Source organism: Cupressus sempervirens, chromosome 4 (assembly GCF_028749045.1).
Source record: "Cupressus sempervirens isolate cs-2001-9-10 chromosome 4, ASM2874904v1, whole genome shotgun sequence".
Classification (NCBI taxonomy): Eukaryota; Viridiplantae; Streptophyta; class Pinopsida; order Cupressales; family Cupressaceae; genus Cupressus; species Cupressus sempervirens.
This window is the reverse complement of record NC_143121.1, coordinates 477,137,135-477,157,479: the sequence shown is the minus strand read 5'-3', so window position 1 is coordinate 477,157,479 and position 20,345 is coordinate 477,137,135. Positions and strand designations below refer to the sequence as shown.

General features: G+C 34.4%; 1 protein-coding gene across 3 annotated transcripts in view; it reads right to left on the bottom strand.

The window, feature by feature from the left end:
• The window catches only part of SS3 (starch synthase 3), a 239,001-nt gene that overhangs the window by 54,425 nt on the left and 164,231 nt on the right, over positions 1 to 20,345 (bottom strand). Inside the window, exon 11 of one of the 3 annotated variants that reach the window (XM_089825569.1) lies at positions 4,737 to 4,916. The exons of the other annotated variants lie outside the window; for them this stretch is intronic. Within the exon in view, the coding sequence (XP_089681695.1) occupies positions 4,758 to 4,916 (159 nt within the window). The 3' untranslated portion in view covers positions 4,737 to 4,757. Of the gene's footprint in view, positions 1 to 4,736; positions 4,917 to 20,345 lie in introns of those variants that run through there. 3 annotated transcript variants of the gene reach the window in all.

Genomic DNA, 20,345 nt, shown 5'->3' with positions numbered 1-20,345 from the left:
CGGCATCAATTTCCTTTGGATCATTTAGGGCATCACATACCACCATGTTAATTAGGGCATCAATTACCATTGGATCATTTAGGGCATCACATACCATAGTATCATTTGGGACGTTAGATACCACTGTATCATTTAGGGCATCAGATACCACTGTATCATTTAGGGCATCAGATACCACTGTATCGTTTAGGACATTAAATACCATTGTATCATTTGGGGCATCAGATACCTTGGTTTCATTCCTCTTCTTCCTATTGCTAACTGTGACAATATGATAAGATTAGAAGTTATGCTCATAATCATTATTCTTATAAATGAAAAGACTGAAATAACAATCCAATAGATATATTCAATATTTAGTTGGAAGGTCAATCAATCTAAATGATTACCAATTACATTGACGAAAAAGGATTCTTTCATCAAAGGAAATAACCAAATTCAACAATATAAATTAATCCATCATAACTTCTAATTGTATAAATATCATAAAAGTAAAAATACCTATTACCAATAAATGTTTGAATACTCAACTTATCTTTATTTGATGCACATCCTGTCATCTTGTGGAGAGGGGAAACATTGTCAGTGCTTAACCACCCAACCACCAACCTTAAACTTATCCCCACACTTTCTTTAATTAGAAAAGCCCTCTCTATTTGGAATAGACTTGGAACACCTTGTCAGCCACTGAGTATCCTAGTAGATAATCACACCACTCGACTTGACAACAGGAGAAAAACAATAAATATGATCATGCATGAGCTATTAAATGATTCTTTTTAAAAATGAAAAACATTGTTATGTCACATCTTATTCTATTTAATGTTATTGCAGATTTCTTTCTCTCACCTCTTCACCCTTTTCCTTGGCTATACAGCCGAGTGAGTCCCAGGTGTTTGAATCTCAGAGCAACCCGCTTCTATTGATCCTCACCTGATAAAAGAATATTATATGTCTCTAGCTTATCACATTTATGTGATCTAAGAAATAATGGCTATAAGCATTGCAGAATAATATCATTTAATTATGTCTTCCAACGATATAAATAAATATGAAATCATGTCATGGATACTTGGCTTTTATTCATCTTAACCAATGATATTATAAACAAGGATGATTGCTTCATAATCTGGATTTGTATCTAACTGCTATAAAAATCAGATTGCAGCAAAAACTGTTATAAAACATATTGCAATACTTGGGATTTGGACATCCACATAACTTGGTAGAAATCTGGAATAAGATGGAGTCTTGCTAGGCGCTAATAATCAAGTTTTCCACGGAATGAATCTTTAGCTGCGATTTCCAATGTAAATCACAATCACATCTTAAGTGAAAATCAATAAAAAAACCATTTGTTGCAAGGAAAATGCATTAGAAATAAGGCGGTATATAGCAAGAATAACGTGTAAAAGAATGCAGAAGTACTTGGTTCATAGGTGAAGAAGGAATCAGATGCTAGAAAATATGGATGTCTCCCGCCTCTCTCGACTTCTTAATAAAAAGAGATAGTATGTCTCTTTGGCTTCCAAGACGTTGTAACATAGAAGAAGTGTCTTGGCTCTTGGACTCCAAATAAATATGCCAAGTGTTTCAATCGGTTTTAAATAAAGAATTGAATAGATAAGGAAAAGAATTTGAAAGGTTACAAATCAAAAGAATAATATAAACATATTTATTTACTTGCAGGTAAAATATTGAGATGGCACATATTAAATGTTTATCCAAGGTCGTACATGTTTCATCTTGGAAGATTTATTTTATCTTCTTGTACATGCATCTAAATGTACGTATTAAATAGATAAAATCTTGTATAAAATAATACTATGATGTCATCTTTAATTTATATCTGTGTACGTACATAAATATGTATTAAAATGATGTGGTGGAAAAGATCAATCAAAGACCTTTGAGGTACACATTATATTTTAATTAAGTTAATTTACGTTTTAAATTGTTTATTTAATAGCTCATATTGTTCCATCAATTGTATCCTGATGTTCAAGTCACTAGGTCCTCAACCATGGTGATTCATGATTCATACTCATTTGTTCAGTGATAGTGATGCTCTTGTGCCCAATTCTTTTCTGAAAATGCTTCCACTCCTTCGTCGTGCTTCCTACAAGAAAATTCTCCTCAGTTAATCACATTAGCATAACAAGTTATATAATCATAAATAATCATAATGGCTAACCGCCTTTTCAATTCCATTAACTCATGATAAATAACCAACTAACATGTAATCTTTACATTAAATTATGACTAACCATCTTACCATTTCATAGGATTATAACAAATTTAATTATCAAGTGACTTCATGTGAACCTCAACGGTTATATGAACATTTTAAATTAGGTCAAAAATTGGGATGTAATATACCATTCCCCTTGTGCGTCATTGTCCTCGATGAGCTTGAAATTGTAACGAACATTAAAAAGGAGCATTTAAAATTGGAATATAATGTACCATTCCCCTTTGTATTTCATCGTCCTTGATGATCTCTACAATTTTAGACACTAAAAGAATATTCCAAATACAAGATGTATATATAGTATCATGATATCATTTCTTTTCAAAATTGGATCAAAATCTAAATCATGATCAAAACTCAAGTCTATTTTTACTTCAAAGTTTCCAAAAAGATTCTTGCATGATATCATAAAATTAAACACATATTCACCTAAGTTCACCTTACTGTACTTGTGGTCACCTCAACATCACTTGAGTTGATTATGTTGTAGGATATTCTATTTCATATTCTTGTCATACTCATGTACGTACATACATACATACATACATACATACATACATATATATATATATATATATATATATATATATATAAAAGAGTTTTCAGTGTTCAATATCTGAGAGTAAGATAAGTATTCAAATTTTATAAACCCCCAACTAACATGTTCTAGATCATAGCTGGATCATATATTTTAAGTCACTCATACATACCATCTGGCATATGGTACTCATTAATTAGTAAATCATCCTTCACAGATCACCTGAAAAGGATTAGTGGATCCATGTTTTTCCATTTATGTAACCTTGGCCTTCATGCCCATCTTATCACAATAACATCTCATTAGAATAATCATCTCATGATAGAACACATACTTCATCTCTAAACAATATAAACAGCTTAGTATGGCTTGTTATTTCATTATCATATAAAGTCAGTAATGCATGTGTATTATACATGTGTAGTAGTGTGTTAAAGGGTAAAAACATGATATAGTATGAAAGATCATCATACATCTAATCAAGATCATAGAGGTTATGTTCAACATGGTAACACACTATATGTATCCAAATGCCCACACACAATTTTTGAGATGGGGTGCAGGTTGAATGTTTTGTCTACCATATTTTGTTTGTGGTTTAGACTCTGAGTCCACAAAACTCTTACATTTCTATAGAACTCTACCTTTCATTCTGAAATATACATATATATACATATATATACATATATATATATAGCTTAACCCACCCTTGGGTCATGGATTAATCATAAGCATCAGAAGCAAATTTACATAGGGTTCTTATCGAGTAACTCATCATTCAGCTGTAAATATTTGGAAATTTATCTTTTCCATTTGTGTGGCTTAGGCTTTCATGCCCATCTTGTCAGTGTAATGTTTCAAGGAAAAAATCAAGTCAAACAAAAGTTTATATTTGTAAATAAGCATTGATAGTTTCAATTATACAAATGTGTTTTCACCATACTGGAGCACAAAATAACCTTGTTGTTTAATCGCCATTAGAAAGGATTACTATTCAAAATCACGGTTCACAATTTTGTTTTTCCTTCATGTTAAGTTCAAAATAGATAACAAAATATTACTATCATTTCATATGAACAAGAATATAATTGTATAAAGTAAATGCTGGGAACATTCAACTGAAAAGAAATATTTAGTCACCATCAAAGTTTAGATAACATCTTATTGAGGTTATAGCAATTGGTTTGTATTGTGCAAGCCTTGGCATTTGGACCCAATTTAATTTTTTCATTCTCTACTGAGAATGACCCTCCCTCCTAGGATAAGGCACATGTACCATTTTGGTCCTGCCACCTGAGCATCCTGGTGTTAGAGTGTCCACTCAACAACAGTCAAAGTTGAAGATACCTCCACCAACCCTTGTTTCTATCGGCACTACCGACCTCTTAGTGATCTATTTTAGGCAAACATGCCTTTAATCTACCTTGGTCAAGGATTTAAATGGGCAAACGAACAACCCGATCACCATTGCTCGACTTGCCGATCATGTCATTTTCTGAGTTCTGATTCATCTTTATGATATTGCAGTATATTCATATGTCCATTTCATATAGACCACACCATCATGTCAACCCTTCCCTAGCTATTCTGGATAATTTTACAATGTAATTTTTTTTCCATCTTGATTGTAAAATATCCAATTACATAAAATATACCGTTTCAACATTACATTCTTAGTTTCTCAAAAACAGGAGTTGGGCCCAAGGTTTCACCATTGAACCCAACGCTCTGATACCATATGGAACATCCACTTTTTATGGGTCTTAACTAAAAACTAACATATCAAAAAAATACAGTTATTACTTCATTTTCATAGGAAGACGATTATATCAGTTATGTTCAAGTGAACGATATTAACGATTACAATCATTTAAACGAAATTCCATAACTAAGAAATGAAAACACCATCAATGAATTTACTATGGAAATTAAAATCTACATACCATGGAATTCGAAACTAAAATCAATCTAGGATGCTTCTGCAAACACCCAAGTTAGTCCACAAATACCACTTAGGATCAAATGACGATTACCATCCAATACCATTATCTCAAAATCAAATGATGATTGTGATGCTCTTGTGCCCAATTCTTTTCTGACAATGCTTCCACCCCTTCGTCGTGCTTCCTACAAGGAAATTCTCGACAGTTAAATCATATTAACATAACAAGTTATTAAATCATAAATAATCATAACAGCTAATTGTCTTTTCAATTCCATGAATTCGTGATAAATAACCAACTAGCATGTTATCTTCACATGAAATTATAACAACTAACCATCTTACCATTTCGCAGGATTATAACAAATTTAACTGTCAACTGAATTCATGTGAACCTCAACGGCTATATGAACATTTTAAATTAGGTCAAAAATCGGGATGTAACAGTCTGTTTCCTCTCTGTTCATATGCCATAGTGTTTCCCTATTCAATTCCAAAACCTTGGTCAAGTTGAGCTCTCTTGCGCGTGTAAAATATGTGTATCTCAACTCTTGGATACATAGATTTGTAATCAAATCCACAGGCTGGCAAGATTTAGCTTTGATACCACTGAAATATCCCAAATGGATATTTGATCTGTTGCTGCTAAAATGTGTGATTATATAAATTATATAAATTATATTTTCTTGTAGATTTTTCTTTGATCTTATAGAGCTAAGCAAAAGTTGGAGAAGAATGTAGTTTCTTTTTGTGATTATATAAATTATATTTTCTTGTAGATTTTTCTTTGATCTTATAGAGCTAGACAAAAGTTGCAGAAGAATGTAGTTTCTTTTTGTATTTTTCAGAATATAGGTATTACAATGAATAAATAATAATAATTGATAAAATAGAAGTGATAGAAATCATATGCAGCAATACAAACTAATCTGGAAATGATTCTAAAACCATACCAACAGAGTCTAATTTATTTCAGAATAGTGCCATTACAAATGTGCTTCAAACAAGGTTGACACCAGCTGAAAATGGGATCCAGGTGAGCTGCTATAATGAAATGCCAAGCTGAACCAAAGCTCCCGCCCTCCCTAGAAATCCACTGCCTGCAAAGTGTGATTGCAATATAGAAATCGATCCTCTGCCTTGATCAAACTGTATGCATAAGAACCTTTGAATCTGATCTTGTTTAGGGCTACGTCCCAACAAATTTGCTCTAAGCATTAGGGTTTGCATCATAGGTGAGGAATGCTCTTCTATAGCAATGGCGTCCATGTAATGTCCCCGATATAGCAAGTTCTTGGATTTTTGATTTGTCATCTCATTAGCACGATCCCGTGAGTTGACGTTCGGTTTTGGGGGTCCTTGATATGGTTTTGCTATTTTTGGACTTACTATTTTTAGTAAGTCACTTCTGACTAGTTTCTATTTTTGTAAAAGTAGTTCTGACAATATTGGGTACTTATCACTCTGCGTTCGGGCTTTGGACGAATTAATTAGATAATGTCATGGTTATTGCGATTAATTCGAGATTTAATGATTATTTAATGAGCTTTATATTATAAAGTAAGTGGATTTTATAATATAAATAGTTATTTAATTGAGAAGTGTCAAAGTGAAGCCAAGTTACAGAAAATCTTATAAATATGATTTCATTCGGAGAGAAGACCATCTTGAATATCATATATTTTATCTCTTGATAATATGGCGACGGTTTGGAAGTATTTTTCTGAGATTTTTATAAACAATTGTGCTAAGGTATACAGTTGTTATAATCTCCGACTGTAACTATTGTGGTTAAGGAGATTGGCATTCTGAAAGTAATTCAATTGCTGCTGAAATCAAATTGTTTAATAATTGGAGGAAGTTGATTGTCTTTAGTTTCAGCTGTGGAAGCAAATCTGAAAAACACGTGAGGCAATAAGGTTCAATTTGTTCATCCAAAATCGTCCCAACCAGTTGGGTAATTGCATATGGCTAGTAGGGTCAATAATAACATTTTGCCATCCACGTGAGCTTCCTGCCAAGTCTGATTTTTCTTCAGACGTCTATCATTCAGCTTGCTTGTGTTAATCAGTATTGGAGTTATCTATTCAACATTGGAATTTTGGTGGTTGGGAATTGGCGTTTGAACTGGGAGCAGCAGGCGTTGTGTGTGGGGCCATCATCAAATTATTTTGAGCACCCTTAAAATCAACAATAGTTGTTTGGGACCACAACAAAAATTAGGTTCTTTGATAAATAAAAGATTAGGTTGTGGAATTGAATAAATTCTTGACTTTACTTAATTGTTAAATGCAAAGCAATTTCTGAGTTGTTAAATTTTAATGTTACCTCTCATCCTTTATATAATTTGAAAAAGTTTATACATTTCAAAAAAAGAGAGAAATTTGTCTTTGGCCGACTTAGGTTGGCAGAAGTGAACAAAGGTTCTTTATAGTCCAAGACAAGTTGACAAAATGATAAAAGATACTCACTTTTAGGTTACCATCTCCTTATATCCCCTCTCCAAGGCAAATCAAACCCTAAAAGAACCCTAAAGTGGATTTCATTTGAATTTTATAATATAACATTATTTTCAAAATAAAAGCGCCCAAATAGAGAGAAATCATTACTTTATTAATGACAAATAGCTCCAAGCGTCAAGTAAGTTTTGACAAGTGATAATCAAATAGTAGAGACTGAGCTCTTTCCAACAAGCTATCACACATAGGCAAATCGATCCAAATGGAGCCAAAAAACTCCTTATTACTCCAAAATGGCTAAACACTTAGCCTTATTTAAATTATTAAAATGCCAAATTAGGAGACTATTAAAATATATTACAATATTTTCCAAGTAGCCAAGGAACAACCCAAACACCTCCATAACATGAAATTGCGATTGTCATCGGCCTATGACTGATGCCAGACAACCTGGGCCAACTGGCAGTCTCACCCTCAAATCTAGGGATACTCCTAACAAATAAGGAACACACCCAAATTTGCTGAAATTGAGACTAGGGGTGATCTCATAGAACCTCAACTCTAGAAAACATCATAACCTCCTCGTAAAATCAAGAAATTGCTCTCAACTAATCTACTATTGCTTGAAATACCAAATTCGGAACTGAACACCCTGACTGAGTCCTTAATCACCACTACTAGCCTACAAGACTCCATAATAGGCTAATTGTCATGTCACTGCTAGACACAACTAAAGAGAGGACATGACAGGTCCATGGTTGGGAGGTTAAGCGCCTGACAATGTTTCTCCTATCCACAAGATGTCCGGACGTGCATCAAACAAGGAAAAGTTGAGCATTCAAACATTTATTGGTAACAGGTATTTTTATTTTTATGATATTTATACAAGTAGAAGATATGATGGATTAATTTATATCATTGAATTCAATTATTTCCCTTGATGAAAGCAACCTTTCTTGTCAATGTAATTGGTAAACAGTTAGATCGGTTGACCTTCCAATTGAATATGGAATATATCTATTGGATTGTCATTTCAGTCTTTCATTAATAAGAATAATGATTATGAGCATATCATCTTATCTTATGTTATTGCCACAGTTAGCAATAGGAAGAAAAAGAATGAAACAGAGGTATCCTGACACCCTAAATGATACAATGGTATTTGATGCCTTAAATGATCCAATGGTAATCGATGCCCCAATTGATACAATGGTATCTGATACCCTAAATGATACAGTGGTATCTAACGCCCCAAATGATACAGTGGTATCTGATGCCCTAAATGATCCAATGGTAATCGATGTCCTAATTGATATAGTGGTATTTGATGGTAATCGTCATTTAATTTTGATATAGTGGGTATTGGATGTAATCGTCATTTGATCCTAAGTGGTATTTGTGGACTAACCTGGGTGTTTGCAAAAACATCCCTAGATTGATTTTAGTTTCGAATTCCATGGTATGTAGATTTTAATTTCCATAGTAAATTCATAAATGGTGTTTTCAATTGTTAGTTATGAATTTCCATTTAACTGATTGTAGCTATTAATCTCATTCACATGAACGTAACTGATATAACTGTCTTCCTATGAAATGAAGTAATAACTGTATTTCTTTGACATGTTAATTGTTAGTTAAGACTCGAGAAGAGTGGTTGTTACACTTTTAGTCTATAAAACGCAAGTATCAAATGTGATTTGTATCAACTTCTATTTCCAATCACATCGATATACACAACAAAACTCCTCACAATAATTTCAGATCAAACACTTACAACTTGCAGGCGGTTATGTAATTAAATTTCCCACAATAGATGTCTTCTAGCCATAGGTCAACAGTAGGAAGACTCCAACAATCCCAAGCTTCACAATTTTCAGAATTTAATCTACCAGAACTCCCAGCACAAAGACTTCTTCCAAAGCAACAGTAACATAGAAATGGAAGATTAATAATTCTCAGAAATCTAATTCAAAATACCTTAGCTGTGAATTGCCACTTCTCAGAATTAACCCTTATACCATAGCAAGGGCGAAGGATTTATAACTTAGGAAGGAGCCACAAGGGCAATAAAAGAAAATATGTATTCAAGCATGCTTTCCTTAACAAATGGGTTTGTATTTATAACCTCCAGATTCTCTTTTGTTGCCAAAATGTATCTTCATTCAAGAAGCTTCACCACACAACATTAATTAGAAGCTTCCATTAGATTCTCTCACTTGACTTGGCTTAACTAATTTATAAATGACACTTTCAAATGATAACTCAACTCTCAACTCAAGTAAAATTATAAAGTAAAATTATAACTTTTAAGCCATTTAATAAATAATAATAATTTGGCCACTAAAAATATAATGACTCCCAAAATACTCATCATTTAAATATGTCGTCTAAAATAGGAGCCATACCTATTATTTCTCCATGTGATCAAATGCGCTTTCCAAAAATAGAAAGGGTCCATCTAGATCAACACCAACTGACCACAAATAGTAAATACACAAAGCTAAGCCCAAATGAAGACCAACCTGTAGCTTACTAAGATATGGAGAAGACAAGACCCTCCCAAGCTAACCCACTACCACAGGAGACCCTCTATCCACAATCATTAGCCTGCGAGGATCACAATAATAGGCTAACCCTGAAACTCCAATGCTGGGAAAAATGGGGAGATTACATAGGCAGGTAAACCTTCACCTCAAATGCTAACAGCTTGGTTCAAGGCTTTTCTATAACGAATTCAAGTCTTGTGATTTCTTTGGCTGGCAAAATCCTTGAACTTGATCAAAATAGAGTTGAATATTTGCTTGAAATAATTGAAAATTTTGTATATGGTTCTTAACAATTGGTTTGATGCTTGTAAGAAGGAAGATATAGATTTTATGTCTTTAAATGTAAACCCAATAATAATATTTCAATGATTCAAAAGACCAATGCCTTTGTTTATTCATGCAACAAAGTCAACTAAAATGAAGATTTTCACATACAACTTTATAAAGTTCTATGCACTTATACTGTCAACAATTTAATAATTAGGATGCGATAGATGAAATATATATGAACTCTTAAATTAGTCTAGATTGAACTTTAACTCCTATGGTAGGGAGATAAACAAGACACACATGGAAACAATTCAATATTTCACTATATCTATGATAATAACATTTAAGATGCTAAATGACCGCGTCAACTTATTTGACATTTAAATTGTTTACAAAATTTTAAAATGTTTATAAAGGACAAATCAATTGCAATTAAAATCTCCATGCCGTTTAAATAATAAAAAAGAAAAAGACTTTTAATTATCATTAAAATATAGTAAATAAATTTACATTAAAAAATCATCTTTTCACTCCTTAATCCTCCTTGCAAGTAAAAATAAAAAATTTCTTCTTCAACTGCTTTTGTTGAACATGTCTTGTTATTTTCTATATATCTTTTTGTCCTAAATGATTTATCCTTTATATTATAACCACATACGGGTATGTCTTTTCAAGACATTTCCTCTTTTAATAACACCTCTTTATTACACTTAATGAGTTATTATTTTCAAATAATAATTTTATTCATAGAGCTGATAGCCTTGATTTCATCGAGAAATATGGTATTTTATAGGCAAATAATTTTAACAAACCTTTATGTTTATCGTTGTCATGTGACTGCTTCTTCATCATGACCCTCAATGCTTGATGCTCGATGACATGTGTATCGAATTTGTCCACGATTTGGCCTTCTTCTACTCGCATCTTAATCCAATTAGTCTTATATGAATTTTCTCGTTGACGTGTCTTGTTTGTTCTTTGAGTCATTATTTCCTATTGAATATGTCATTGCCAGTTTCCTGAATATTAACTCTGTCATTCATACATATATTACTATTGTTGATCATGCTATGATGATGATACCCTTCGTTCTATGATTTTTTGTTTTAGATAGTAAAGCATCATCCATATAGACATCATGTGTACTCCGTATACTTGTTCTGTTTCAATTTATATCGTTACATTGCGCTGCAAAACGAAGATGGGTTCCTTGTTTTGGAACAATCCATTTATCATCTCCATTGGCTCCGGACGGGAAAGAGGATCACACTTTTCAATTTTGTGAAACAACTCACCCTTGGCATAGGAATACGTTCGTCTCCCAACTCTCATTGCATCCTAACAAACATAAAACTTGTCTTTGTATGATTAATGGTCATTGTCAAATCTCTTAGTGCTCTTTCAATTTCAATTGGATGATGAAAACCATTATGTTAAAAAACATTTGACAATGAAAATCTTTTTGTAGAAGGTTGCATGGCTACCTTTTATCAACATACGACTTTCTTGTTTCTCCAAATCGCAGGTTGCTTGCATCAATTTTTGGTGTCTTGATATAATTGTCATTATTCTCTATCACACATCTCCTTCATATGGTCGGCTTGAAGATTTCAGGTGTTGGATATGATCATTTTGAGTCGCCTGATCACAATAACTCTTTTCGAAAATCCTTGTCATCAATCGTGTATTCCCCTAGGCTAGTGCAAATTGGGCCATCAGGCTTGACTGGATGATGCCATGGTAGCAGATTCGACTTCAAACATCTCTCATTTCCTGTGTCTTAGTCTTACAGTGGGCTCCATCAATCTCACCATTCTCACCTTTTTTTTTTAATTCAGAAGACTTCTGAATATTTTCTTTTATAATATGTATCGTATTCTTCAAATATATGCGCAAGACAAGAAGACTATGTCATCAAATCTCTCCAGCTATAAATCTCCACAATCGATACTTAAATATTTTAGTTGCTGCAACCATTGGGTATATCATTTGGAGTGCTTGGATACAAAACCAATCCTTAAATAATGAAGTTGACTTATGACTATTGCAACCATGTCATCATATAATCACTGAAACTGTCATAGGTGTCAATTCTGCTCATAGACTGTTTTTTCTACCGTATCTCTACCTTAATAGAAGACTGCGCTTCTTCAATGTGATATGGAATCTCTGTCTTTGTCAAATATCCTCCATTGTTTGTATGTATCTTTATCAAAAATGTTTGTTTCAAAGAGGTATCTTTTTAAATTTTTAATATGAATCACTGCTTTTCTGCAATATGTTCATAACAGAACCTTTATATCTGAATGATTATTGGTACTTTGAATGGTTCATATCGACCTCTACCATAATTATTTCATGCTTAGAACCTCATTTTGTAATTGGACTTGCCACACACGTAGGTACCTACGCGGTTGTCGTTTTTGCAAGCTCAGAAAAGTGATCCAACAAATGCCTTTGGCTGACACCCTGAAGATTATAGTAATTTGGATTGTGCGTGTCTTCGATAGAAAAATGTCCAAGTAAGATAGTCAACAGTGTCCTGCTTACTTTGTTTCCATCTGTCAGTTCAACTACTTTCCATCCAAGACCTTTCCCAAACTTCTGCTCGCACTCACAACATTTTCTTTTGCAAGTGCAGCTACAGGTGCAATGTAAAGAGATCAAAATGTACTCTTTCCACCTATGTTTGAATAGGATTGAAGTGCCTGAACTGCTGATACAGAGCTTCACATGAAGGATCTCTGAACGCAGATACATGAAGTGGCTGCAAATCTAGTAATTCAGTTGGAGGTGGATTTCTCTAGCAGAATAAGATGTCTAAATGAAACTGGCAAAACAATCTGTGATCCTAGCCATTTGCTTAAGACACCACAAATAAAATATTGGGGTGGGAAAGGTTCATGTATTGGAACAGTGAAGCTAAGGTTATGATCATTCTCCACATATTGCATAAATATTCATGATGAAGTATAAATTCATCATCATTGTCTTCCATTATAATCTAGAAAAGCTCAATATATCCATGAATTTTCTCATCCCACTGAAAATCTGGAGTGATTTTTAGTTCCACCTTCATATTAAACTGAAGAAAACAAATCAGTGAAGACATTAATTTATAACATTAATTCAAGTCAAAAAATAAGAAACTGCTCAAGTGGAGGCCCAAAAATTTGGGCCCCAGCAGTGGCTCTCACTGGGGATTCATGCCCCTTCTAGGCATAATAAGACTCCAACTATCTCTGGAGAAGCAGACCGAGCATCTATACTTCACATGATGCAAAAAGGTAGAATTGGGTGGCCCAAGGCCCCCCAAACATGAACACTCCTCTTTCCTCTATCAAACACCCGACTTTGATCATGTAACACTTTGAACCTCGCTGCATTGGACGCATCATCCTCATGGAAAATATTTATTGGTTCCAATTGATTAATGTGGTCCTCAATAGCCGACTTATAGTTAGCCTTTGAGCATTCATTTGGTGCACTAAATTTTTTGCTGAATGGAGGTGGAGGATCCCTATAGTTTTGCATATGATCAGTCATATAAGCATTGGAATGAGTCATCTTCATTTGGTTGTTTTCTTGCACACTATTTTCTTTGTTTCCTTCGGATATTGTTCTCGCAAAAAGGCTTTGAGAATGGGTTATATTCAAGAAGCATTTCCTCTCTTCCACCAAGAGTCTGATTAGCTAGGATGCTTCGGAAATTTTCAGAACAATGTTTATTTTATTTAATCTCATTCTCACACATTTGTTCTACTTCCTGCTCATCAGATGAAATAAAGATGTCTCACCTTCTGAATGCATATCATGAGTTTTATCAACTTCAAAATCATAATTATTAGGCCTGTTATCCTCATTATGATGCTGATGGGCTTGATTGCATGGAAAATCCTCTTCAAATAATGGATTCCAGAACATGGATAACTAGGAGATATCTTCATCCAAATTCTCTCCAAACAATGGATTCAGTAACATAGAAAATTCAGGCACACTATCACGAGAGCTTTCATCTGAAACTTCCTCCAGTTCATATGCTATATGCTGTTATATTCCATCTCCACTATTCGATTCCTTAAATTTATCATCTCCTTCATCTAGTACCCCCTGAATATGTAGTGATCCATTAACTTGTTCATTGTGATGGATTGAAAAAAATTCGGACCATTTTTCTCAATGTTTTTGATACTCTGTCTAACATGGCTGAAATTTTTTCCACACTGAGAGAATCCTCTTCCTCATTTTTTAATTCACTGTCATCTATTGGCATATGAGTATCATCATGGGTAGATTCTCCTTCAAACTGACCAAAACTTCTCCATTCAAATCTGAATGATCATTACGTTCTTGTAGCACTTCGGTATATCTTTCTACATTTCCATCACCTTCTTCCAAAATCTGAAAAAGAAACTTCAAATTGAGGTCATTTGGTGAGACTCCGAACTCAAAAAATTTCTTTATGAATTCCACATATGGGGGCATGATGTCTGATGGTATCTCATGATAAATGTTTGTCATCCTCATGTAAAAATGCGCTGAAGACTCCCCTTAAAATGTCTCTAAACTAAAAAAAGCATCAAGTGGAGACATGTCAAGATCTTCTTCCATGCTGCAATTTTGATCTTCATATTGTTCATAACACAACTCATCTTCCTTCCTTGCATCATTAAATTCATATATGAACCATTGTTCAAACTCTTTCCAAGATGAGATACTTTGTGTAGCTAGCAATTCATATGCCTGTCTTGCATTGTCTTTCAATGTCGTGGCAAATAGCCTCATCACCTGATCTTCTGCACAAATTTCATAATCCTCTACAAATGTGTAAAACTCGTCCAAATGCCGAAGTGCTGATTCATCCCATTCTACATGGAACTATGGTACAAGCTGTGAAAGTTTTGCGGATAACTTGCTAGGTTCATAATCAAAATTGCTGAAATCCAATGGCCTGATGCCATCTGGAATAAAAGGCTTTCTTTCAAATGTTCGATAAATTTGAAAAACTATCTACCATTTCCTTCTGAGTCTTCTCCCTTAGCACAGCTGCCAACGAAAACTTTATTGAATAGAGTCACTACCTCTTTCAATTTTTTTATTGATTTTGTTGATTTTTCCGGGTTCTCACATCCAATAGAGTACACTTCCAATCAAACTGATAGAACTGCTTTTTGATTTTGATCTGCGCGCTTTGAAATTCTAGGTAACTTCACAATATATATTGTGAGCAACTCTCCCTAGTAGAGTTGCCAATCTGTTAGTTCCAAAAACCAAAGATTTGATCCAAGAGCTTGCCAATTCTCCAACAGGATTCCACAAACAGTTTTGGCTAACGAACAGGAATGACCTTGATTCCCCTGCACTTTAGGCATCACTACACCTAGGCGGGTAAACCTTTGCCTCAAAACATTGACTGCTTGATTCAAGGCTTTTCTATAGCGAATTGAAGCCTTGTGAGTTCTTCGATGGGCAAAATCCTTGAACTTGATCAGAATAAAGTTGAATGTTTGCTTGAAATAACTGAATGTTTTGTATATGGTTCTAAACAATTGGTTTGATGCTTGTAAGAAGGAAGATATAGATTTTATGACTTCAAATATAAACCCAATAATAATGCCTCAATGATTCAAAAGACTAGTGCCTTTTCTTATTTGAGCAACAAAGTCAATTACAATGAAGATTTTCGTGTACAACTTTATAAAGTTCTACACACTTATGCTGCCAACAATTTAATAATCAAGATGCGACTGAAAAAAACATCTATGACAACCTTAAATTAGTCCAAATTGAACTTTGACTCCAATGGTAGGGAGACAAATTGGACACAAATATGGAAACAATTCGATATTTCACTATATCTACGATGATCACATTTAAGATGTTAAATGACCATGTCCACTTATCTGACATTTAAATTATTTACAGAATTTAAAAATGATTATAAAGGACGAATCAACTGCAATTTAAATTTCCTTGCCTCTTAAATAATCAAAAAGCAAAAGGCTTTTATTTATCATTAAAATATAATAAATAAATTTACATTAAAAAATCATCTTTTCACTCCTTATTCCTCCTTACAAGTAAAAATAAAATATTTCTTCTTCAAATGCTTTTGTCGAATATGTCTCGTTATTTTCTATATATCATTTTGTCCTAAATGATTGATCCTTTCTATGATACTTGTATATGGTTGTTTTTTCAAGACATATTTCTTCTTTTAATAGCAGCGCTTTATTACACTTAACAACTTATTATTTTCAAATAATAATTTTATGCATAAAGCCGATAGCTTGGATTTCATCAAAGAATATGGTATTTTACCAGCATATAATTTTAACAAACCTTTATGTTTATCGCTGTCAAGTGATTGCTTCTTCATCGTGACCCTCAATGCTTGTTGCTCGATGACATGTATCTAATTTGTCCACGATTGATATGATATGATATGATATGATAGATTTTAATGAGGTCCACGAGACTAAAGTAGTTATGGGACCCATGCAATCACCCTCCTGAGTCAGGAGCGGAACTAGTCAGTTGTAAAGTTTTGGTTAACTTGTCTCTCCTTCTTTGAAGTTTGATAATCAAATCCGTTGCTCTCTTCACTTGATCTTCTTCGAATAAATAGTTGAAGTCCTTGTTTTACAGTATTTTTGTATAACCAGATCTGATGTCATTGTAAGCCAGGCAGTCCTTGACAAAGTGTTGCTCTGTCTCAACTATTCCCATATTACAAAATAAACATGTTCTGTCTGCCCACTCTTCCTTTGGAACTTGCCACCGACCAGTTTCGCATCGCAGCTGATGTGAACTAGTTCTAAGTTGTGCCATCAACATTTTTGCTTTCCAGTTAATAGGTGCTCTTATATAGGCCTTTTCATCATGACTAGAAGTGGGATTAAATTCTTTAATGTAATAAGATTTTTTCTGCCCTATGCGTCGTGTCCATAGAATATTGCAAAATTTTTCATTGACAAACTTTTTTATTTCTGTAATGTTATTCGGGCAAGTTTGGATGTTGATATCCCATTTTCGCATCCATTTGTCATTTTGCTTCATCCATGTGCTTTTCCGCCTCACAAGTTTTTCCTCTATGATCAACTTGCGCCAACGATGTGTTTCCAGACCTTGGGTTTTCTTTAAGTAGCTTATCATCCGGACCAAAGCAACGGCTTCTAATGGAAAGGAACCCACCTCCACCAAAAGGATCTCATACGGAACTGTGGTCTTGACTTTAAGATTGCATGTGATGAAGTGTTTTTGAATTCTTTCTACTTGCCACCATTTCTGTTTGGACATACTACCTCCCTACACTTCACATCCGTATAGAATAACCGGAGTGACCAGCAAACCAAAAAGAGTTTTCATGATCGTCCAATCCCATAATTCTGCGTTCCTGCACTTGTTTGTAAAGAGTATAACGCCTTCCAGCCCCCTTGGATCCTTTTTGATCTGCAAGTATCCCAATTGAGTTTGTTATGAGAATCGATGCCCAAGTATTTGTACTCTTCCACAATCTCAAGTGGGCTATTTTGAAATAGAAACTCGTCTTGTATGCCTCTATTCTTTTTCGGCGACAAGATCATAATTTTGGTTTTGCTAGTGTTAACTTGCATTCCTACTTCATGACAAAAAATTTCTAGTGCTGTCAAGTGCTCTTTCAAACCTTTAGCTGTTCTAGCAAGAATTATGAGACCATCTGCATATAAGAGCAATCTTATCACAAAGTGGGCCAGCTGCACCCCCTCACCATTGGTCTTGTTTATCCACTCTTCTAACTTGTCAATATAGAGCTCGAATAATGTTGGAGATAGCGAACACCCTTGCTTAACCCCGATGTTGCTGTCAAAATTTTCTGATAGCCCTTCTGTCGTTTTGATTTTAGCTTTGACCTGCTCATATAATCTATAAACCGTTGACCTAAGTTCTTTAGAAACTTCCAACTCTTTCATTCTATCCCATAATTTATTACGTGGCACTGTGTTGAATGCTTTTTTAAAGTCCACGAAACAACAAAAAGCCTCGTTCCCTAGAGTGTCCCAAACTTTCTCAATCAAGTGTCTAAGAGTGATGCCATAATCTATAGTAGAGTGTTTCGGTCTAAAGCTTGCTTGCCCTATTGCACGTTTGCCTTCTGTTTCAGCCCAGTTGCTAATTTTTTGTTCTACCAAGCTGTCAAATAACTTGCCAAATAGTGGATTGATCATGATGGTTCGGTAATTAGAAGGATTATTTATATCTCCACTTTTGTGGAGTGGGATCACCACACTTGTCCATTTTACAGGGAAACCATCTCTATTGACACTGTTGAAAATTTTAGTGATGTGTGATGTAAGGGTTTCAGCACCCCATTTTAAGTATTCAGCTTGAAGCCCATCTATATCTTGCGCTTTACCGGCAGCTAACCTTCTTATGCTTTGGATAATATCCTTTTCACTGAATAACTCCCCTATAGTCTCTGTTTCCATGTTTCTACGTTCTCCTAGATCACACTCGTAGAGAGTCTTGGCATATTCCAGCCATTTGGTTCCTGTTATGTTGTTCTCTATCTTAGTTTTTCTCTGCTAAAGTTCTTTCCAAAATTTTCTAGGGTTGTTTTTACCAAGATTAATCAACTCGATTCTTCTCTTGTTTACACACTCTCCTTTCTTCTTTTTAATCAGCTGATCATACTCCTTTCTACTTTCTTTATTTATGTTCTTTTTCCAATTTCTTTTTGCTGTTTTGCATTCCTCATCAAACCACAGATTGGCCGGAAAAGTGTTCTTGGCTTCTCTTGTGGCCCTAGATCTTTTACACTCCTTCAGTGCTTTAATGATAGTAAGAACAAGATTATCCTTGTCCATGACATGTTGTTTATCAAACTCGGGATGGTTTCCCGAAACCCTAGACAGCCGCAAAAGAGAGTTTTGGAAAGTAGCATGGTTTTCTTGTGTCATTAAAACTTTGCCAATCGGAATCATCTTCCTCTTTTGTAAAGGTTTTGGGACAATATGTTGATCTTTAAAGTGAGTGGCCGCCTTCTACTCACATCTTAATCCAATTAGTCTTATATGATTTTTCTTGTTGATGTGTTTTGTTTGTTCTTTGAGTCGCTATTTCCTGCTGAATGTCATTGCTAGTTTCCTGAATATTAAATCTGCGATTCATACTTATATTACTGCCATTGATCATGCTATGATGATGATGCCTTTCGTTTTAATTTTTTGTGTTTTAGATAGTAAAGCATCATCCTTGTAGAAATCATGTGTACTCAGTATACTTGTTCTATTTCGATTTATATTGTCACCTTGTGCTGCGAAACAAAGAGGGGTTCCTTGTTTGGGAACAATCCACTTGCCATCTCCATTGGCTCTTGAAGGGAAAGAGGATTGCGGCTTTCAATTTTGTGAAACAACTCACCCTCGGCACAGGAATACATGGCATTTCCCAACTCTCATTGCATTGTGATGAACATAAATTTGTCTTCGTATGATTAACTGTCATTGTCAAACCTCTCAAAGCTCTTTCAATTTCACTTGGATGATGAAAACCATTGTGTTCCAAAAATTCGACAATGAAAATCTTTTTGTAGAAGGCTGCGTGGTGACCTTTCATCAACAGACGACATTCTTGTCTCTCCTAACCGCAGGATGCTTGCATCAATTTGCGGTGTCTTGATATAATTGTCATTATTCTCTATCGTACAACTCCTTCATATGGTTGGCTTGAAGATTTGAGTGCTGGATATGACCATTTTGAGTCGTTTGGTCACAATAACTCTTTAAAAAAATCCTTGTCATCAATTGTGTATTCTACCAGGTTAGTGCGAACCAGGCCATCACACTTGGCTGGATGATGCCATGGTAGCCGATTTGACTTCTAACATCTCCCATTTCCTGTGTCTTAGTCTTACAGCAGGCTCCATCAATCTCACTGTTCTCACTTTATTTTTGTTTATTCAGAAGACTTCTGAATATTTTCTTTTACAATATGTATCGTATTCTTCAAATATATGTGCGAGACAGGAAGATTATGTCATCGAATCTCTCCAGCTATAAATCTCCACTATCAATACTTACATATTTTAGTTTTTGCAACTATTGCATATATCATTTGGAGTGCTTGGATACAAAACAGATCCTTAAATAATGAAGTTGACTTATGATCATTGCAACCATGTTATCATATAATCGCTTAAACTATCATAGGTGTCAATTCTTCTCATAGACTGTTTTTTCTCCCATATCTCTACTTTAATAGGAGACAGCGTTTCTTCAAGGTGATATGGAATCTCTGTCTCTGTCAAATATCCTCTGTTGTCTGTATGTATGCTTATCAAAACAGTTTGTTCAAAGAA